We start from the raw sequence: 14,992 nt of genomic DNA on the forward strand, positions 1-14,992 counted from the left end.
GTTCTAAAAAATATCTGCAGATCTAGATTCTAATTATAGAGCTGTTGACATAGTGATACTGCCTTCAAATGCAGTCCAGAGCTCACACGCAGGAAATACAGAACATACTTGGCAGTGTTTATCCTAAATGTCAGTCCATGTGAATTCTAATGTTTACTGTGTTGTACATTAAAGAAAGCTGATTTTCTATATAACCTCTGGGTGGGAAGGCTTTCATAGACTGAACTCAGGGGCACATAGAAAGAGAGATGGACCCTTTCTGCTCTCAGTTTTCCACTGGTGGCTTTTACATCCAAGTTCCAGGGCTTCTTGTGAAGGGAAGCATAACTTCAAGACCCTTTTGTTAAACCCAGTACAAGCCCCTTTTCCTCCTCTGTAAATCACACTGATATTAGTCACAGTCTTTTGCATCCAAAAATCACACTGAGAAGCAGTGTGGCTTCCAGCTTCTTTACTGATAGTTTATTAGATGACTGAAGAATATTTATAACACTCAAATCAGATTTCATATAAAGTCAAAGGATAATTAGGCAGAAGAAAGATTTGTGATATCACTCTTCTAGTAAAGTCTTTGAGTGTCTCTGGAAGCAAATTTCCTTAACACTTAATCTCCTTCTTTTGACAATTACTCAGATTGAAGCTAATTCAAGCCTCCTTCCTTTTTCCAAATTTATTCCAAGAATAAAGTCCCAGTTACCTATTAGAAGAGAAGTCCCAATACTCATCCTTTCATAAAGTCTTCTTAACTATTTTAGATCTCCTTATGACAGTACCAGTGGGCACTCTCAAGTGCAGCAGTGAAAGCAGTTCTCTAAAACCTTCGGCTCCTTCCCTGTAGCAAGGGACCGGACTCCATTTTTCAGATGTAGCCTTCACGCCTCAGGCACATCTTACATTAAAGATAGAACAGAATGGAAACTGATTCCTTTGTACCAAGGACATTCTGTTCCTGGTGGAACAAAAATAGTCTTTTACAAAAAGAGAAAAAACACAAAAAGAGATGGAAAGGGTAGAAAAAAAACTTCCTTGCCTCAAAACTGAGGAAATAGTACAAAAAGACAGATTCTTTAACATTGAAACTCCTCTGAATTGGGTCACTAACAAGTCTATCCCCTGGTGGAGTGATCGAATGCTGCCAGAATCTTCCCTACCCTTGATTTAAGCACACACAGGGATGCCCCAATCCTCTCTGAATAGTTTACTCAAGGGTCTCACAATAGAAATCTCCAAAGTGGAATAAAAGAGCAATCAGAAGTAGGACCGACTCACAAACAGTAACACAAACAACCCTTCTGGAATAAGGTGGCAAAACAAATAACAGGAGACAGAGAGTTCCTGCCTTTAGGAAATCTAACTAAAAATCCCACAGCCTAAAACAGTGCCTAGTGGTGAAAAAGGTTAAGGCAACACCATCTCAATCTCTGACATGGAGGAGTAAAATCTAACCCACTGTTTGGTAAATCTCTTTGAACTTCCCTGCTAGTTAGTATATTACTTTGATGAGGAAACCAAGGGTTCTTTTCATCTGTCTATGGTTCCTGCACACAACAAGTTTATCTGATGAGCTAAAAAGTAGGAATATTGTTTTGTTGTGGTTTCACTACAAATAAAAAAGAGCAAGTTTCCAAATAAACAACCACCATCTAAACATCTTCAAAGAACCTCACACCCTCAGGGAGAGGAGTAAGATGGCGACATGATAGAGGCACGGCTCAGGGCTTCTGCACTGTTTCCCTGATTTTCCTTTGATATGCCTCCTAAACCTCAGAACCCACCTTCGTTCCAGAACAACAGCCAATAACCCGATTCATGCCTCTGTGATCTGCCGATATGGGGGATGAAGTCCACATTAAAGGTTTGGGCAAAGGAGTGCCCGATCATCCTGGGGAGGAGGTCTCCCTCAGTCCATTAGACCATCGACTACCCCCTGGCCCAGAGACGTGACTCCGCACTAGAGCCAACTACAGTACACACAAGTGATGTCATCAGTGCGACTACTGTGGAGGGGGGTGGCCAGTGAGGTGCGAGCATCCCAGTAGTTTCCAGCGGCCATGGAAGTGGGGGGGGGGGGGGGGAAGCTGAGAGAGCTGTCACCGGAGAGTTTCTATTACTTCTTGCTGCTGAAGGTTGTTCCCCCTGCAGTGGAATCCAATGACGACAGCCTGAGTTTTCAACGGGACTCATCTTTTCAGGTGAGAAGATCTTCTACTCCTGCTGAGCTCCCTGCTGCCTTAGCCAAACCGGTGGTTGTAACATTGAATACCCTATGGGAGCTGGTTGCTGGATTTGGGAAGTCCCTGAAGGAGTGTGTTAGTAAGATTGATTTAATGTCCCAAAATTTAGAGCCCTTGGTGTGCCAACACGAAGGTCATCTAAAAATCCATGCTAACAAGATTATTACACTAGAAGGAGACATTAAAGAAATCAAAGGATTCCATTCTGTAGTTGCAGAGGAGTGCGTGGATTATTCCAGGAGACTTGAGTCTTTAGAAAATCATGCTAAGATTTGAACCTTCGCTTCTTGAACTTTCCTAAGAATATGGGCGAGATTTCCTCCTTGAAGTTAAGAAAATACTTTCTGGATATACTACATTTTGAATTAGATCATTTCCCTCGATTAATACATTTTCCTTTTTGTCTAATTCTACACAGTTAAATTTGGATGATAGTAAGGTTATGGAATTGTATTTTCAGAATATTAGCTCATTATTTAATGATCATGCCTTAAAAATCTTTCCTGATCTTTCTAGAATTACACAAGAGAGAAGGGAAAGTATTTTTATCTTTGAGGTCAGAGGTTATTTCATTAGGTGCTTCATTTCTCCTGAGATATCTGTGTAAATGTCTGGTTAATTATAGTAATAATACATACATTTTTTTTCACTCCAGAACAATTGAAATTCTTATTTAAAAAAAAAAAATTAACATCTTCTACATCTCCCCTTTGATAATCTGATGTACCAGCTTTAATAATTAGAGCAGATCTGGAATTCATGTTAAGCCATTTCTTTAAATTTTTGTTTTCTTTGATTCTCCTTTGACTCTGTTCTCCTCCCCTTACATTTTTTCTTATAACTTGCTAGTTGCTTAGTTGTCTGCATTGTATAAATTAGTAATTATGTATGGGTATTTTGTTCTCCTAACTGTATATTCTTAAATGCACTACGGGAATGTTTGTTTCACCCTTCTTATGTGATGCTATAAAAAATTAATTAATATAATGTTATAGAAAAGCAAAAAAAATAAAAAATCTAAAACCCTGTGATTTCAATACATTTTTTAAAATGCATAAATGTTTAAAATTGTAACAGGAGTCCTAAAGAGTATTATTAACCTCATAGTTGTTGGGAGCTTCAGCAGTCTGCAGTTCACCACTCTAATAAGTTTTGCTACTGTGAACATAAGTTCCTCTGCTTTTGAATTCACAATTTATGTTGCGCTGGAGGTGGACCCTTGGCCTGGTGCAGGATTGGTGCGGCCCTCTGATCGGACCCAGAGAGCACCTGCCACCAGGAGGTGGAGCACACGAGGAGACAGGCTAGCTGGAGCTTCACCAATAACAGTCCAGGGTTTCCACAGGTTGAGCCCTTGGGTACCTGGACCGCCTGGACTTAGGTGGGCCTCAGATGGTCTCCCGGAGAGGTAGCGGAGAGGTGTGTACACCATGGGCAAGGGTGCGCGGCTGATGCAGAGGGAATGGACCAGACCCGAACTGGAAGCTCTGGAGACCTCAGGGAGGTAACAGTTCAGGAAGGTCCTCCGGGCAAGGCAGGCAGCACCTGGGGGTCTTGTCAGGTGAAGGCCATGGGTGGATTCCAAGCAGGTTGCTCTGGTAGCCACAGTAGGCCAGAAGAGAGTGTCTGAATGAAGCGCAAGGGTCAGAGCAGGGTTCAGACCCCTGCTTTGGCTAACCAGAAGTGGTCAGCCAAAGTAGGGTCAAATACCAAGGTCAGTCCGAGTGTAGTCAAGGCAAGCGAGGGTCGGTTCCAGGCAGCAAACGAAGAGAATGGTCAGGCAGGCAGAGGTCAGTACCAGAGATCAGTCCGAGGAGGTACTACCTGAGTAAGGATACAGGAACACACAGAGACTCAGGAACTAGGAGACGCTGGAACAAGGAGACACTGGAACAAGGAGACACTTGGAACACAGGAGGAAAGCTTACTACACCATGGCGGGATCCTGGGGGACAGGGCCTCGCTTTTATACTAAAGTCAGGTGACATCATCGGGCTGTGCCGCGGCGCTGGTACCCGCCCTTGGTTCTTTAAAGGGCCGGGCAGTCCGCACACGCACCTGGGGCGGGGCCGGCACTGGAGAGTCCACCGTGCCCCGGCGTGGAGCTAGGCCCGATGTGGAGGGCCTAGGAGATGCCACGGTGGAACGCCGTGGACGGGCGGTGCTGGCAGCACGAGAGGACGGCCCGCGACCCGCTAGTGCAGGAGCAAGGTGACCAGGCCCGGGTGCAGGCCTAGCGTGGACGGGACGTGCAACAATTTAAGCACTGACTGCCAGATTTACTTTGCAAAAAACATATTCAGCTTAGTTACTCAATAGATTTAAGATTTAATGAATAGCTTAATTACATGCTTCATTAAATGAACACTACTAAGAAGATTTTTAGATACTCAAGCTGGCAGTAAAAACTAGCAAAATTGTTGACTTCTTTGTTTTTGTTCTTTTCTTTAATTCAGGGGTCCCCCGAACTTATCAAGCGAAATGCCACATAGGAAATTTCAAAGCATGAAGAGGGCCATGGCAGGGAGAAGGGCTTTGTCCACTTCAGGATTTACTAAGCGGGGGAAGGGAGGGAGAGAAGAGCATATTTGGCCCTTTGGATTTTGGATGATGGGAACGGAATGGAACAGGTTTGTCAGGGGTGTAACAGAGTGCCAATAATATTTCAACACCTTTTCAGAAATTGGCAACCATGCCACACCCCCGAGAACCCTGCTCTCTGCTTTCCCTTTATCTGTCCCCACTGAGGCGTGTATATATGTGTGTGTGTGTGTGTGTGTGTGTATTCGGGGGGGGGGGGGGGGAGGGAGCACACCACCTACTCTCTACTCTCTCTTCTTTTCCTTCCCTCACCCATTTCATGCATTCCTAACTCTCCTCTCTTCGCATTCACCCCTCCCTTCCCTTTTCTCCGACTCACCCCACTTCCCTCCCTTCCCTCTCATTCCCTCTCCTCCTTTCCCTCACCCTCTCACTCACTCCCTTCCATTTCCTTCCCTCCCTTCCCCTCTCTCATGCCTCCCACTTCCTCTCCTCCTTTCTTTTCACTCCCTCACCTGCTTTATGCTGCTTTCCCCAATATTTCAGCTGTGCAGGTAGCTATACAGAGCCTTAGGGGGTCCTTCAGGCCACCATTGGACAACCAGAGCTGGAAGTGTGAGTAGCGGGAGGTCTTAGAGGATGGGTGTCCTGGCCTTCAGGGGCCAGATTTGTTATTGATGGGGAGAGGTTTGGGATAATTTTTTTTTCTATTTACAACTGCCTCCAGGGGTGGTGAGGGTGGGACAAGGGTCTATGCAGGCCCCTGTGATTTTTTCATTATTTTGGGAGGGGGTTGACTCAGGGCCCAGGGAGCATCAGGAGGTGTATTAGCATGCTCCCAGGGGAAGTTAGGTACAACTTGAGAGTTATAGCTTACTTCAAATAATGCAGTTTGCAAATTGTTTGGCAAGTCATATTATTTGATTTATATTGTATTGCGAGGTAATAAGCTGATGAGCATTTGCATGCTTATCAGCTGATGCAAATATGCACAATGCTGGGGTCAGAATAGCGTAAGATATTTCAAATATTTCGCATCAGGCCATTGACCTCATGGTAAATGAGATAACACGGCTTGGTGAATGAGCCCCTATGTTTGAATATAGCTGGTTAGGTTTCATAGTTATTCGGGTTCATGTTCCCGGATAACTGTATCTTAACCAGCTATATTCAAAAGAACATAGGTGGTTACATAGTGCTGCAAAATTTTTTAAAAAAAGAAAAAAACCTGGCAGGCCTTCCAGCCCGATCCCCTATCCCAGTGAAACAAATGTTGGCCCTACTGGCTGATCATCCCATCCCCCAAAAAATATACCAAAATCATAGTGAGATTGTAGGCCCAAAAAGTTCTCCCATCCCCTTCTCAAATTTGAAAAAAAAAATTATTTTATTTTGTATTTTATTTTAAAAGTTTATATTCTGCAGCCTCCAAAATATTTGTCCAGTGTAAATAATAGCAAAGTACATTTTAAGGAAGCCCTCTGTTCTCCTCCCCACCCCCGCCCTGCTGGGAACGCAGTGCAATCATCCAAACAAGCATTATTTTGGTGCGCTGGAAGTTGGACGATTGTTCTGAGGGGGCTCTGGATGGGGCGGGAGGTTTCAGGATGGGTTTACAGCAGGGGAGCGGGAGAAGTGAGGGGAGGAGGGATCAGTTGTTAAGGCCAATATTTTGAGGGGGTAAGGAATCGGACCAGCAGGCCCACTAGGTTTTTTTAAGAAATTGACATTGCTTCTGAATGGCTATATTCTTATGAATATAACTGGTAAAAGTGAAAGGTAGCCGGGCTCTTGGCAATGTTTAGACTTAGCCATGTAACTTAGTCTGCTAACTCTAAATATCCCAGCTAGCCGGGTAAGTAATTCAATTCTTCCCTGAAATTTTCCCAAAACATTTACAAATTATCTGGATAAGTTTTATATGGATAAAATCCGAATAATTGGTTAAGATATTTAGAATTTGGCATTTATCCAATAAAATGCCTTTGAATACTGACCTCATTTGTATTTTTCAAAAGGTACTCCTACCTAGCCACTTTCATCATTAGATATCTTGCTAAAGTGGGTGGTGGTGGTGATGGTGGGAACGGGAAAATTCTGCCCTCCTAAGGGCATCACACTGATATGTATAGAACAAATATACCACATAAATAGTTGAGGAGCAAGCTGTAAAATGGGTGCGCCCTTTATGTCTGATTTTTTTTTCCCTATGTGTAATATGGGGAAAAAAATGGAAGGGCAAAATTTTTTCATCTCATCAAAGGGCCTATGGATCAGCATGTTATAAGGTCCAATTCATCGCTGCAAGGTAACCTGAGCACAGAATTGAACAATGTAACTCGAAGTCCACAGGGAAGATCACCCCCAGCTAATCCCTTGGGCATTAATGAAAGATTTGCAGTTGGGAACCTTTCTCCTACCCCAGTGGCTGGTCTGTGTGGTAATATGGAGCTCTTGGTGACTGGGGTCTGTGGCAGGCTCCATCTTGGTTAATAATGATTCTCATGTAATATCTACTGGAACTGTTTTTGCAATACCATCTCCAGTGATGCCCCTAGTTTAGAGGCTGGGGCTATGACTTCATTGGAACCATCAGAAATAACTCTGAATGATGTCTGGAGAATAGTAACACATATAGAGACATCGAGTTCTAATTCTGTTTCTCAACTTTGCCTTTTTATAGCAGACGACATTTCTTCAAAATTAAAGGAGGTTGATACTACACTAGCACAGATTGATAGTAATTTGGGTGTTCAATCTAATAGTAATACTTCTTTGTAGTCCTCAATTGTATCTTGTATAAAGGATATCTTGACTCTCCACCATAAATGGGAGCAAATAGAAAAAAGATTAAGATCTAAAAATTTACGGCTATTGAATTTTCCTAAGACTCGTCTTTTGTCTGGTTTAGAATTGTTTAAAAAGTATGTGACTGAAATTCTTCAGTTTTCTTCTGGTAAAGTTTTTTGCTTGCCTAATTTTTATCATATTCCAGACAAGAAAAAAGAAGCAGCAGTGAATGAAGGTGAAACTGATGTATTAGCCTTGTTTAATTGTTCAGATATTTTCCTTTTTCTGCAGACATCATCTGATAATATTGCTACTCATTCCACTTTTGTAGTATCTTTCTTGCTTCTTCAAGATAAGGAGTTTTTGCTTCACCAGCACTTCAAGTATAAAAATTCCTTGTTTTGTGGCCATGCTAAACAAGTGTTTCCGATGTTTCTAGGGAAACACAGAATAGGAGGAAAGAGTTTTTTAATTTGAAACCTCGGGTTGTAGCCATAGGACCCACATTTTTTTAATTACCCTGTAAATGTTTAGTTGAACACCAGGGGAATACATTTATTTTCTTTGATCCAGCATACTTCGAAACCTTTATTTCAGATAGGTCCATTTAAATTGTACTGCATTTTGTATCAAAGTAGCTATTATCTCCATTCAAATAAGATGTGTGTTTACATTTTGGATTTATCTTTTCCTTAAATGTATTCAGATTTTCTTAGTTTTTTATCATATGAAGATTAAAACTTAATTTAAAAAATTTTAAAAAATAAAGAGAATTTTTTATGGTATAACCTACTTGATGGTTCCTTGAGAACCCCAGAAAGTTGGTGTTTTCTTCCCTCCAGAATATCTATAATCAATATGCATGAGATATATTTTTATGCACTGTCTCCATTTCATGCAAGTGTATCTCATTCATTGTGTATATTCTGAAAATCCAACCAGTTGTGGGTCCCTCAGGACCAACACCAGTTTTACCGATGTAGCTCTCTCTTCAGTGAGGGTCCAGAATGCAGGGATACACTCTATCTCAGTGTCTACAACTCTCCCTTTCAGTTCACTAGCCCCTGCGTCTTTCTAGCCATTGGGGAAGGATTTTAACCTTCATACACAGGGGAACATATCTCTTATTCTTCTTATTCTACTAGTGTCCTCACTGTTGGATGACCTGGATTTAGGATCACCTTCAGCACTCAATAACACACTGGGCACTCTGGTGTGATGTTCCACATAAAAATTTAATGTAACCAAAAATTTCCAAAAACAATCAGCATACCTTTCTCCCTTAGTGTTTGAGGGCTGGCTGGTGGTACCTCTAAAGCTGTGATATATTTTGCATGCAAATAGAGCTGCATAAAAACATAGAAATTTATGACAGAAAAGGACAAAACAGTCCATCCAGTCTGCCCAGCAAGTTTATGGTAACATCTGCTGCACAATACAAGTCATCCCCTTACTTAGTTTCCCAGGCCGTCAAAGTCAGGGCCCTTGTTGGTTACAGTCTGAGTCCAATTCCCTGTTACCTCTTGCCATTGAAGCAGAGAGAAATGTTGGAGTTGCATCCAAAGTATCAGGCATGTTGGTTAAGGGTAGTAACCTCCAAACCAGCAAGTTATCCCCATGCTTATTTGTTTTCCTAGACTGTAAAATCCAATGTCCTTGTTGGTTGCTGTCTGAATCTAATTCCCTTTTTCCCCTTTTCCTCTTTTCCCCCTGCCGTAAAAGCAGAGAGCAGTAATGGAGTTGCATCAACAGTAGTAACCGTCACACCAGCAAGTTACCCCCAAGTTACCCTTCATTTCCATCCTCTAGCCTTTAGGGATCCACATGCCCCTTTGAAATCTTTCACCGTTTTTGTTTTCACCACTGGAAGGGCTTGCCAGGCATCCACCACCATCTCCATGAAGAAATATTTCCTGACATTGGTTCTCAGTTGTCCTTCCTGGAGTTTCATTAAGTGACTTCTAGTTCTACTGATTTTTTTTCTATCAGAAAAGGTTTCTCGATTGTGCAACATTAAAACCATTCAGATATCCCAAGGTCTGTATCATATCTCCTTTGCACCTCCTCTCTTCCAGTGTATACATATATTTAGGACCTTCAACCTCTCCTCATAATTCATTTGATGGAGACCCCCCCCCCCCCCACCATTTTTGTCGCCCTTCTCTGGACTGTCTCCATCCTGTCTCTGTCTCTTTTGAGATACAATCTCCAGAACTGAACACAGTAATTCAGGTGAAGCCTCACCAAGGACCTGTACAAAGGGACTATCACTTCCTTTTTCTTACTGGTTATTCCTCTCTCTATGCAGCCCAGCATTCTTCTGGCTTTTTCTATCGCCTTGTCCATTGTTTCGCCATCTTTAGATCGCTAGACACTATCACCCCAAGGTCCCTCTCTTGCTCTGTGCACAACAGCCCTTCAGCCCCCCCCCCCCCAAGACAAACAGCTCTTTTGGATTACCACACCTCAGATGCATGACTCTGCACTTCTTGGCATTGAATCCCAGCTGCCATATGTTTGACTATCATTCAGGCTTCCTTAAATCTCATCTCATTCTCTCTACTCCTTCCAGCATCTCCACTCTGTTGCAGATCCATCCACAAGAAGACAAACTTTTCCTTCTGTTCCTTCCGCCATGTCGATCACAAAGATATTGAACAGGACCGGTCCCAACACTGATCCTTGTGGCACTCTGCTTAACACTGCTCTCTCTTCAGAGTAGATTCCATTTACCATCACACACTGTCTTCTATCTGTCAACCAATTTGTAATCCAGGCCACCACCTTGGTGCTCACTCCCAAGCTTCTCAATTTATTCACAAGCCTCCTATGCGGGACTGTATCAAAAGTTTTGCTGAAATCCAAGTAGATCACATCGAGCGCTCTTCCTCGATCAAATTCTTTTCTACATTAATGGCAATCCAAGCTTACCCTTACTTTCACTGAGTTGCAGTTTTCTGACAGTTTTAAGAAATTACCTGGCCTTGTAGGGGATGCCATTTTATAGGAAATGCAGTACAAATTTCTGAAACGCGCTTATTTGTCACTTGTTAGGCTTTTTAAGGCAAGATTTCTGGGCTCAAAGTCATGTGCAAAATGTAAAGTATCTAGAAGAGCTCTGGGACACTATTTCTGGACTGTACCCCATTAGTCAAATGTTTTGGGGAAATAAACATTTTCTGACTGATAACTGGGAGCCCTATATTATTTCTGCTGGAAGCTGTCTTATTTGATAATGGAACAGCATTCCACATAATGGGATGGGAGAACAAGTTATTTGTCTGGAAAGCTTGTCTACTAGGGTAGAAAGTGATACCAAGTTTGGTATGTCAGCTCGCCATCAGCCTCCTGGGCTTGGAGAATTATACTACATGATTTAATGCAAATAGAGAATTTGGACACTAAAAGTAAATTCCACTTTGTGGAGATATGGGACAAAAACCTGCATTTGCTTACTCGACAGGATCCAGAGCAGAAAGATATTCTGATACACCAACATATATCACCATTCTGTTTACTGGAGATATGGGCATTGTTTGACCCTTGTTTCATGATACTACTGGGTTTACATTTAAGATAAGGGGCTGCTAACATGAGTATGAAATTTATATTATGGACTGTAGGGATAAATGGGGGGGGGGGATGGAGAGAAAATTCTGGAAATTTTGATGGCTGTTAATGTCATCCTGTCTGATGCCTGTTATGCATCAGAAACCAATGTAAGCCAGGTGTGTTTGTTCTTTTCTTCAATAAAATGTTTCAAATTAAGCAGTCAGCAGATAGTCTCCAATTGATCTTCACAAAACTCCCAAGTATTCTTTTTGTCTTAGGCCTGCTCCTCTGAATAAGTATATATAACTCCTGTGATACTTAAGTCAGGATAATAGTCCCAGAGACCATATCTCACACTTAATAATAGATTTGTTTTCAAAGGATTCCTGTGCAGGGGGGGGGGGGAAGTTTCCTTTCAAGGCCCTCACATTGCTCCTTACTTTTCCATAGCTGTGTCTCTTGCACACAGCACTGATAATCTTAGCAATGAGGATAACCAAGTCACTACTCAATAAGACACATGAGAGTTGTTTGGAGGTTTTCAACATTTCTCTTTACTGATAAGGTGCAATAATGAGTTTAACGTCTTTACAGCTCTGTACTTCATTTTCAAGATAGTACAGAATATGATTAGTAAGTCTATCCCACTTTTTAAAGTCTTTCTTAACTTCAGATGTTTCTCCAAAACAAATCTTAGTTCCTTCAAATACATGTTGTCTTCCCTCCCAATGGATTACAAGGCAAGTTTGGATGCTTACCTCCCTTGGAAGTATCAAAATGTACTTTTAAAGTGTTTAGTCTTTTATCTCCTACCTCCTCTTGTAGTATCAAGGGTGATACCTTGGTTCTACTTCTCTCTCTACCAAATCTTCTGTAGATATCCATGGGCCATTGATGTGGTCCATCTCCTCTCTCTCCTTCCTCCTTCTCTCAGGATGTCTGGAAGTCATCCTCGCCTTAGATTCTGGTGATCTCAGGTTCCTTTTATAAGACTGGAATCTCCTCTATTTGTTAGATGAGTAAACTCAAAACAGCTTCCATGAGTCCAAAAAGGAGTTGGAACTCCAAACTCAAATAAGTTGTTAAAGGTGGCATGAGAGGGTGGAAAGAAACTCTCACCCAAAACAAAAGTCTCCATGAAGCTTAAATTTAAGACTTAGAAAAATAAGAGCACAGTTTAGGACATGCTGCCTCCTTGAAATCAAAAAGGGATCCTTGAGAGCAAAATGGTGATCTCTCTAGAAAAACAGTGGGGACAATACCATTGCTAACTACCACATGGGGGAGCTGCAAACCCAACAGACACTATTCTGTCTCTCCCCATACCTAATTGGTATATTCCTGTCCAAGAATTAGTAGGGGACTAACAGGATCCCTACATGTACTTTATGAGGTAGGCACCTTGGAAAACCCTTCCTTCCAACGAAGTGGAAGATGGGCCCATAGTGATGGGTACTGATTTCCCTTGTCATCCTCTAGTATTCCTAGGGTCCCCTCAGATAGAGTGCCCACTATATAAAAACAATGCTCTTCTCAACCTCTCTTATCAGCCAGGAACAGTGACACAGAATTCTTCCTGAACAAAAGTAGGAACCAAAATATAAAATAGCACAGAAAAATAATCTACAGGAGGCAAGACTTGCTGTCTCTCCCTCCTTTGGGCTGGAACCACCAGTTCTCTTCCTCCTGTCATCCTCTAGACTGAGGATACTGTCATCCTGAAGACAGAAAGAGGATGCCTCCTCAACCAGTAAAAGAAAAATCTTCCACAAACTGCCTGCTCGACTGGGTGTAGGGACAGGGATCTGTCTCTTTACCTCTCCCTCTCTGGTCTGAAGCTGTGAAGCCTGAATTTGAGAGCCACTCCAATACACTCCTCCTATTCCAAAATCCAAATCAAACTTGCCACAGCTGCCCCCTTCTCTGTCTGCATTTATGCAGGTTGGGTGACCAATCCCAGCAGCGTTGTAGGAGGTGCTGGAAAACAATGATCTGCCCCTCCTACTTCCTAAAGCCTGCCTTGCAACCTAAGCTAGGGTCAAAACCAGAATGGAGACCAAGGGGGGGGATCCCTACACGAATGCAACAAATGCGCACCCTATTCTTTTTAAGGCTCAGTTGTACATAACTGTTTCTCAGATATCTGGCCATGTTTTCCTAGCTCCAATGTAAATTAACCCACTTCGATAATCCTGTTAGTTTTATAGTGATGGAAAGTCGGATTTCAGTTTCCATAATTATAATAAATTATTATTTGAAAAATTATGAATTAAAGTAGTGTAATTGCCATGTAAGAACACTTGCATACTTTGAAATAAAGGTCAGCAAAAAAGCTGGCGATATCTTTTTATTGTACTGATTCGTGAGAGGTGAGGTAAGCAAATAGATCTTTAAAAATGTATTGTGCAAGCATTTCTCTGTTTCACCCTTCTACATTTGTTTGACTTACATTTGTCTTGTGGTAAACTGAAATGTATCTGTGCTTCTTAACAGGATGGATTCACGCCTTTGGCAGTCGCCCTGCAGCAAGGCCACGACCAGGTGGTTTCCTTATTCCTGGAGAACGATACAAAAGGCAAAGTGCGTCTCCCTGCCCTTCACATCGCCGCCCGCAAGGATGACACGAAAGCTGCTGCTCTGCTCCTGCAGAATGACCACAACGCAGATGTGGAGTCCAAGGTTTGTTCTGAAAACAGATGTATTAAACAGTTCTGAACCATGCTAGTGCTTTACACAAATTATGCACATTCTGCATCTAAATGTTTGGCCTTTAGGATAAAATCAAGTAGGGCTGGGCACCCCCCCCCCCCCAAGTTTATTTTAAGGCTTTTTTTGTTTCATTCTTGGCAGGGTAAAAGTGGTTTTCAGGTTTGGTTTGTTTAATGTTTATTTTGGTTCGGATCTTACATTTGTTGAACCAAAATAAACATTTTTTAAAAACCCTGAAAAGCAAACAAAAAAATGGGGGCTCTCGGGTTCTCTGTGAACCCCCATGCTCCCCTCCCCCAACAAAAAAAGTTCCTGGGGCCAGGAATTATCCCGGCCCCCCCACTAACCTTTTCTATGGGAGTCCTGGTTAGTGAGAGTCCCAAAAAGCAAAGAGGTAGGCGATCTATAATGACCGTCAGGTGAACAAAAAGAGAATAGATGTCTTGATCTTTCCCAAATATTTATTAAAGAAGAGACGTATTCATAAAAGTGTCCAACTCAGGCCGAGTTTTGCAGCTCAACAGCCGCTGCCTACTCGCAGTAGAGACTGAATATGTGACGGCGGTTTGCAAGCCCCTGAGGCAGCGGCTGTTGAGCTGTGAAACTCGGCCTGAGTCGGGCACTTTTATGAATACGTCTCTACTTTAATAAATATTTGGAAAAGATCAAGGCATCTATTCTCTTTTTGTTCACCTGGTTAGTGAGAGGGCAGGAGGGAGGCCCATTCACTTCCTGTCCCTCGGATGTCACTTGAAAATGGCACTGGCCAGCCCTGAGACCGGCACCAGAGAGACATCAAAATGGCACCATCTCAAGGCCAGCTGGTACCATTTTTTGTACAGTCATATGTTTATATAGTCATACAACAAAAGGACGCCAGCTGACCCTGAGACCAGAGCTATTTTTATGTTACTATGGTGACTTTCAGAGCTAGCCGGTGCCATTTTTAAAGAGATGTCCAAGGGACAAGGGGGTGAGTAGGCATCCCTCCTGTCTCATTCACTAACTCAGACTCCTAGGAAAGGGTAAGTGGGGCCAAGGCATTCTCTGGCCCTGGTGCCTTTTTCTGGGCAGGAAGAGGGAAGAATTGGAATCTGGGCATTTCATTGATTTGAGAGGATCTGGGGTGGTCCTGGGATATGGCATTTCATGGGGGAGGAGTCAGA

The 14,992-nt window shown here is 42.5% G+C and overlaps 1 protein-coding gene across 2 annotated transcripts in view; it reads left to right on the forward strand.

The window, feature by feature from the left end:
- Positions 1–14,992, forward strand: part of ANK3 (ankyrin 3) — a 1,160,209-nt gene that overhangs the window by 708,287 nt on the left and 436,930 nt on the right. For both annotated transcript variants that reach the window (XM_029609754.1, XM_029609755.1), the window contains one exon: positions 13,611–13,796. In XM_029609754.1, the coding sequence (XP_029465614.1) occupies positions 13,611–13,796 (186 nt within the window). The remainder of the gene's footprint in view (positions 1–13,610; positions 13,797–14,992) is intronic.

This window comes from Rhinatrema bivittatum, chromosome 7 (genome assembly GCF_901001135.1).
Source record: "Rhinatrema bivittatum chromosome 7, aRhiBiv1.1, whole genome shotgun sequence".
Lineage (NCBI taxonomy): Eukaryota > Metazoa > Chordata > Amphibia > Gymnophiona > Rhinatrematidae > Rhinatrema > Rhinatrema bivittatum.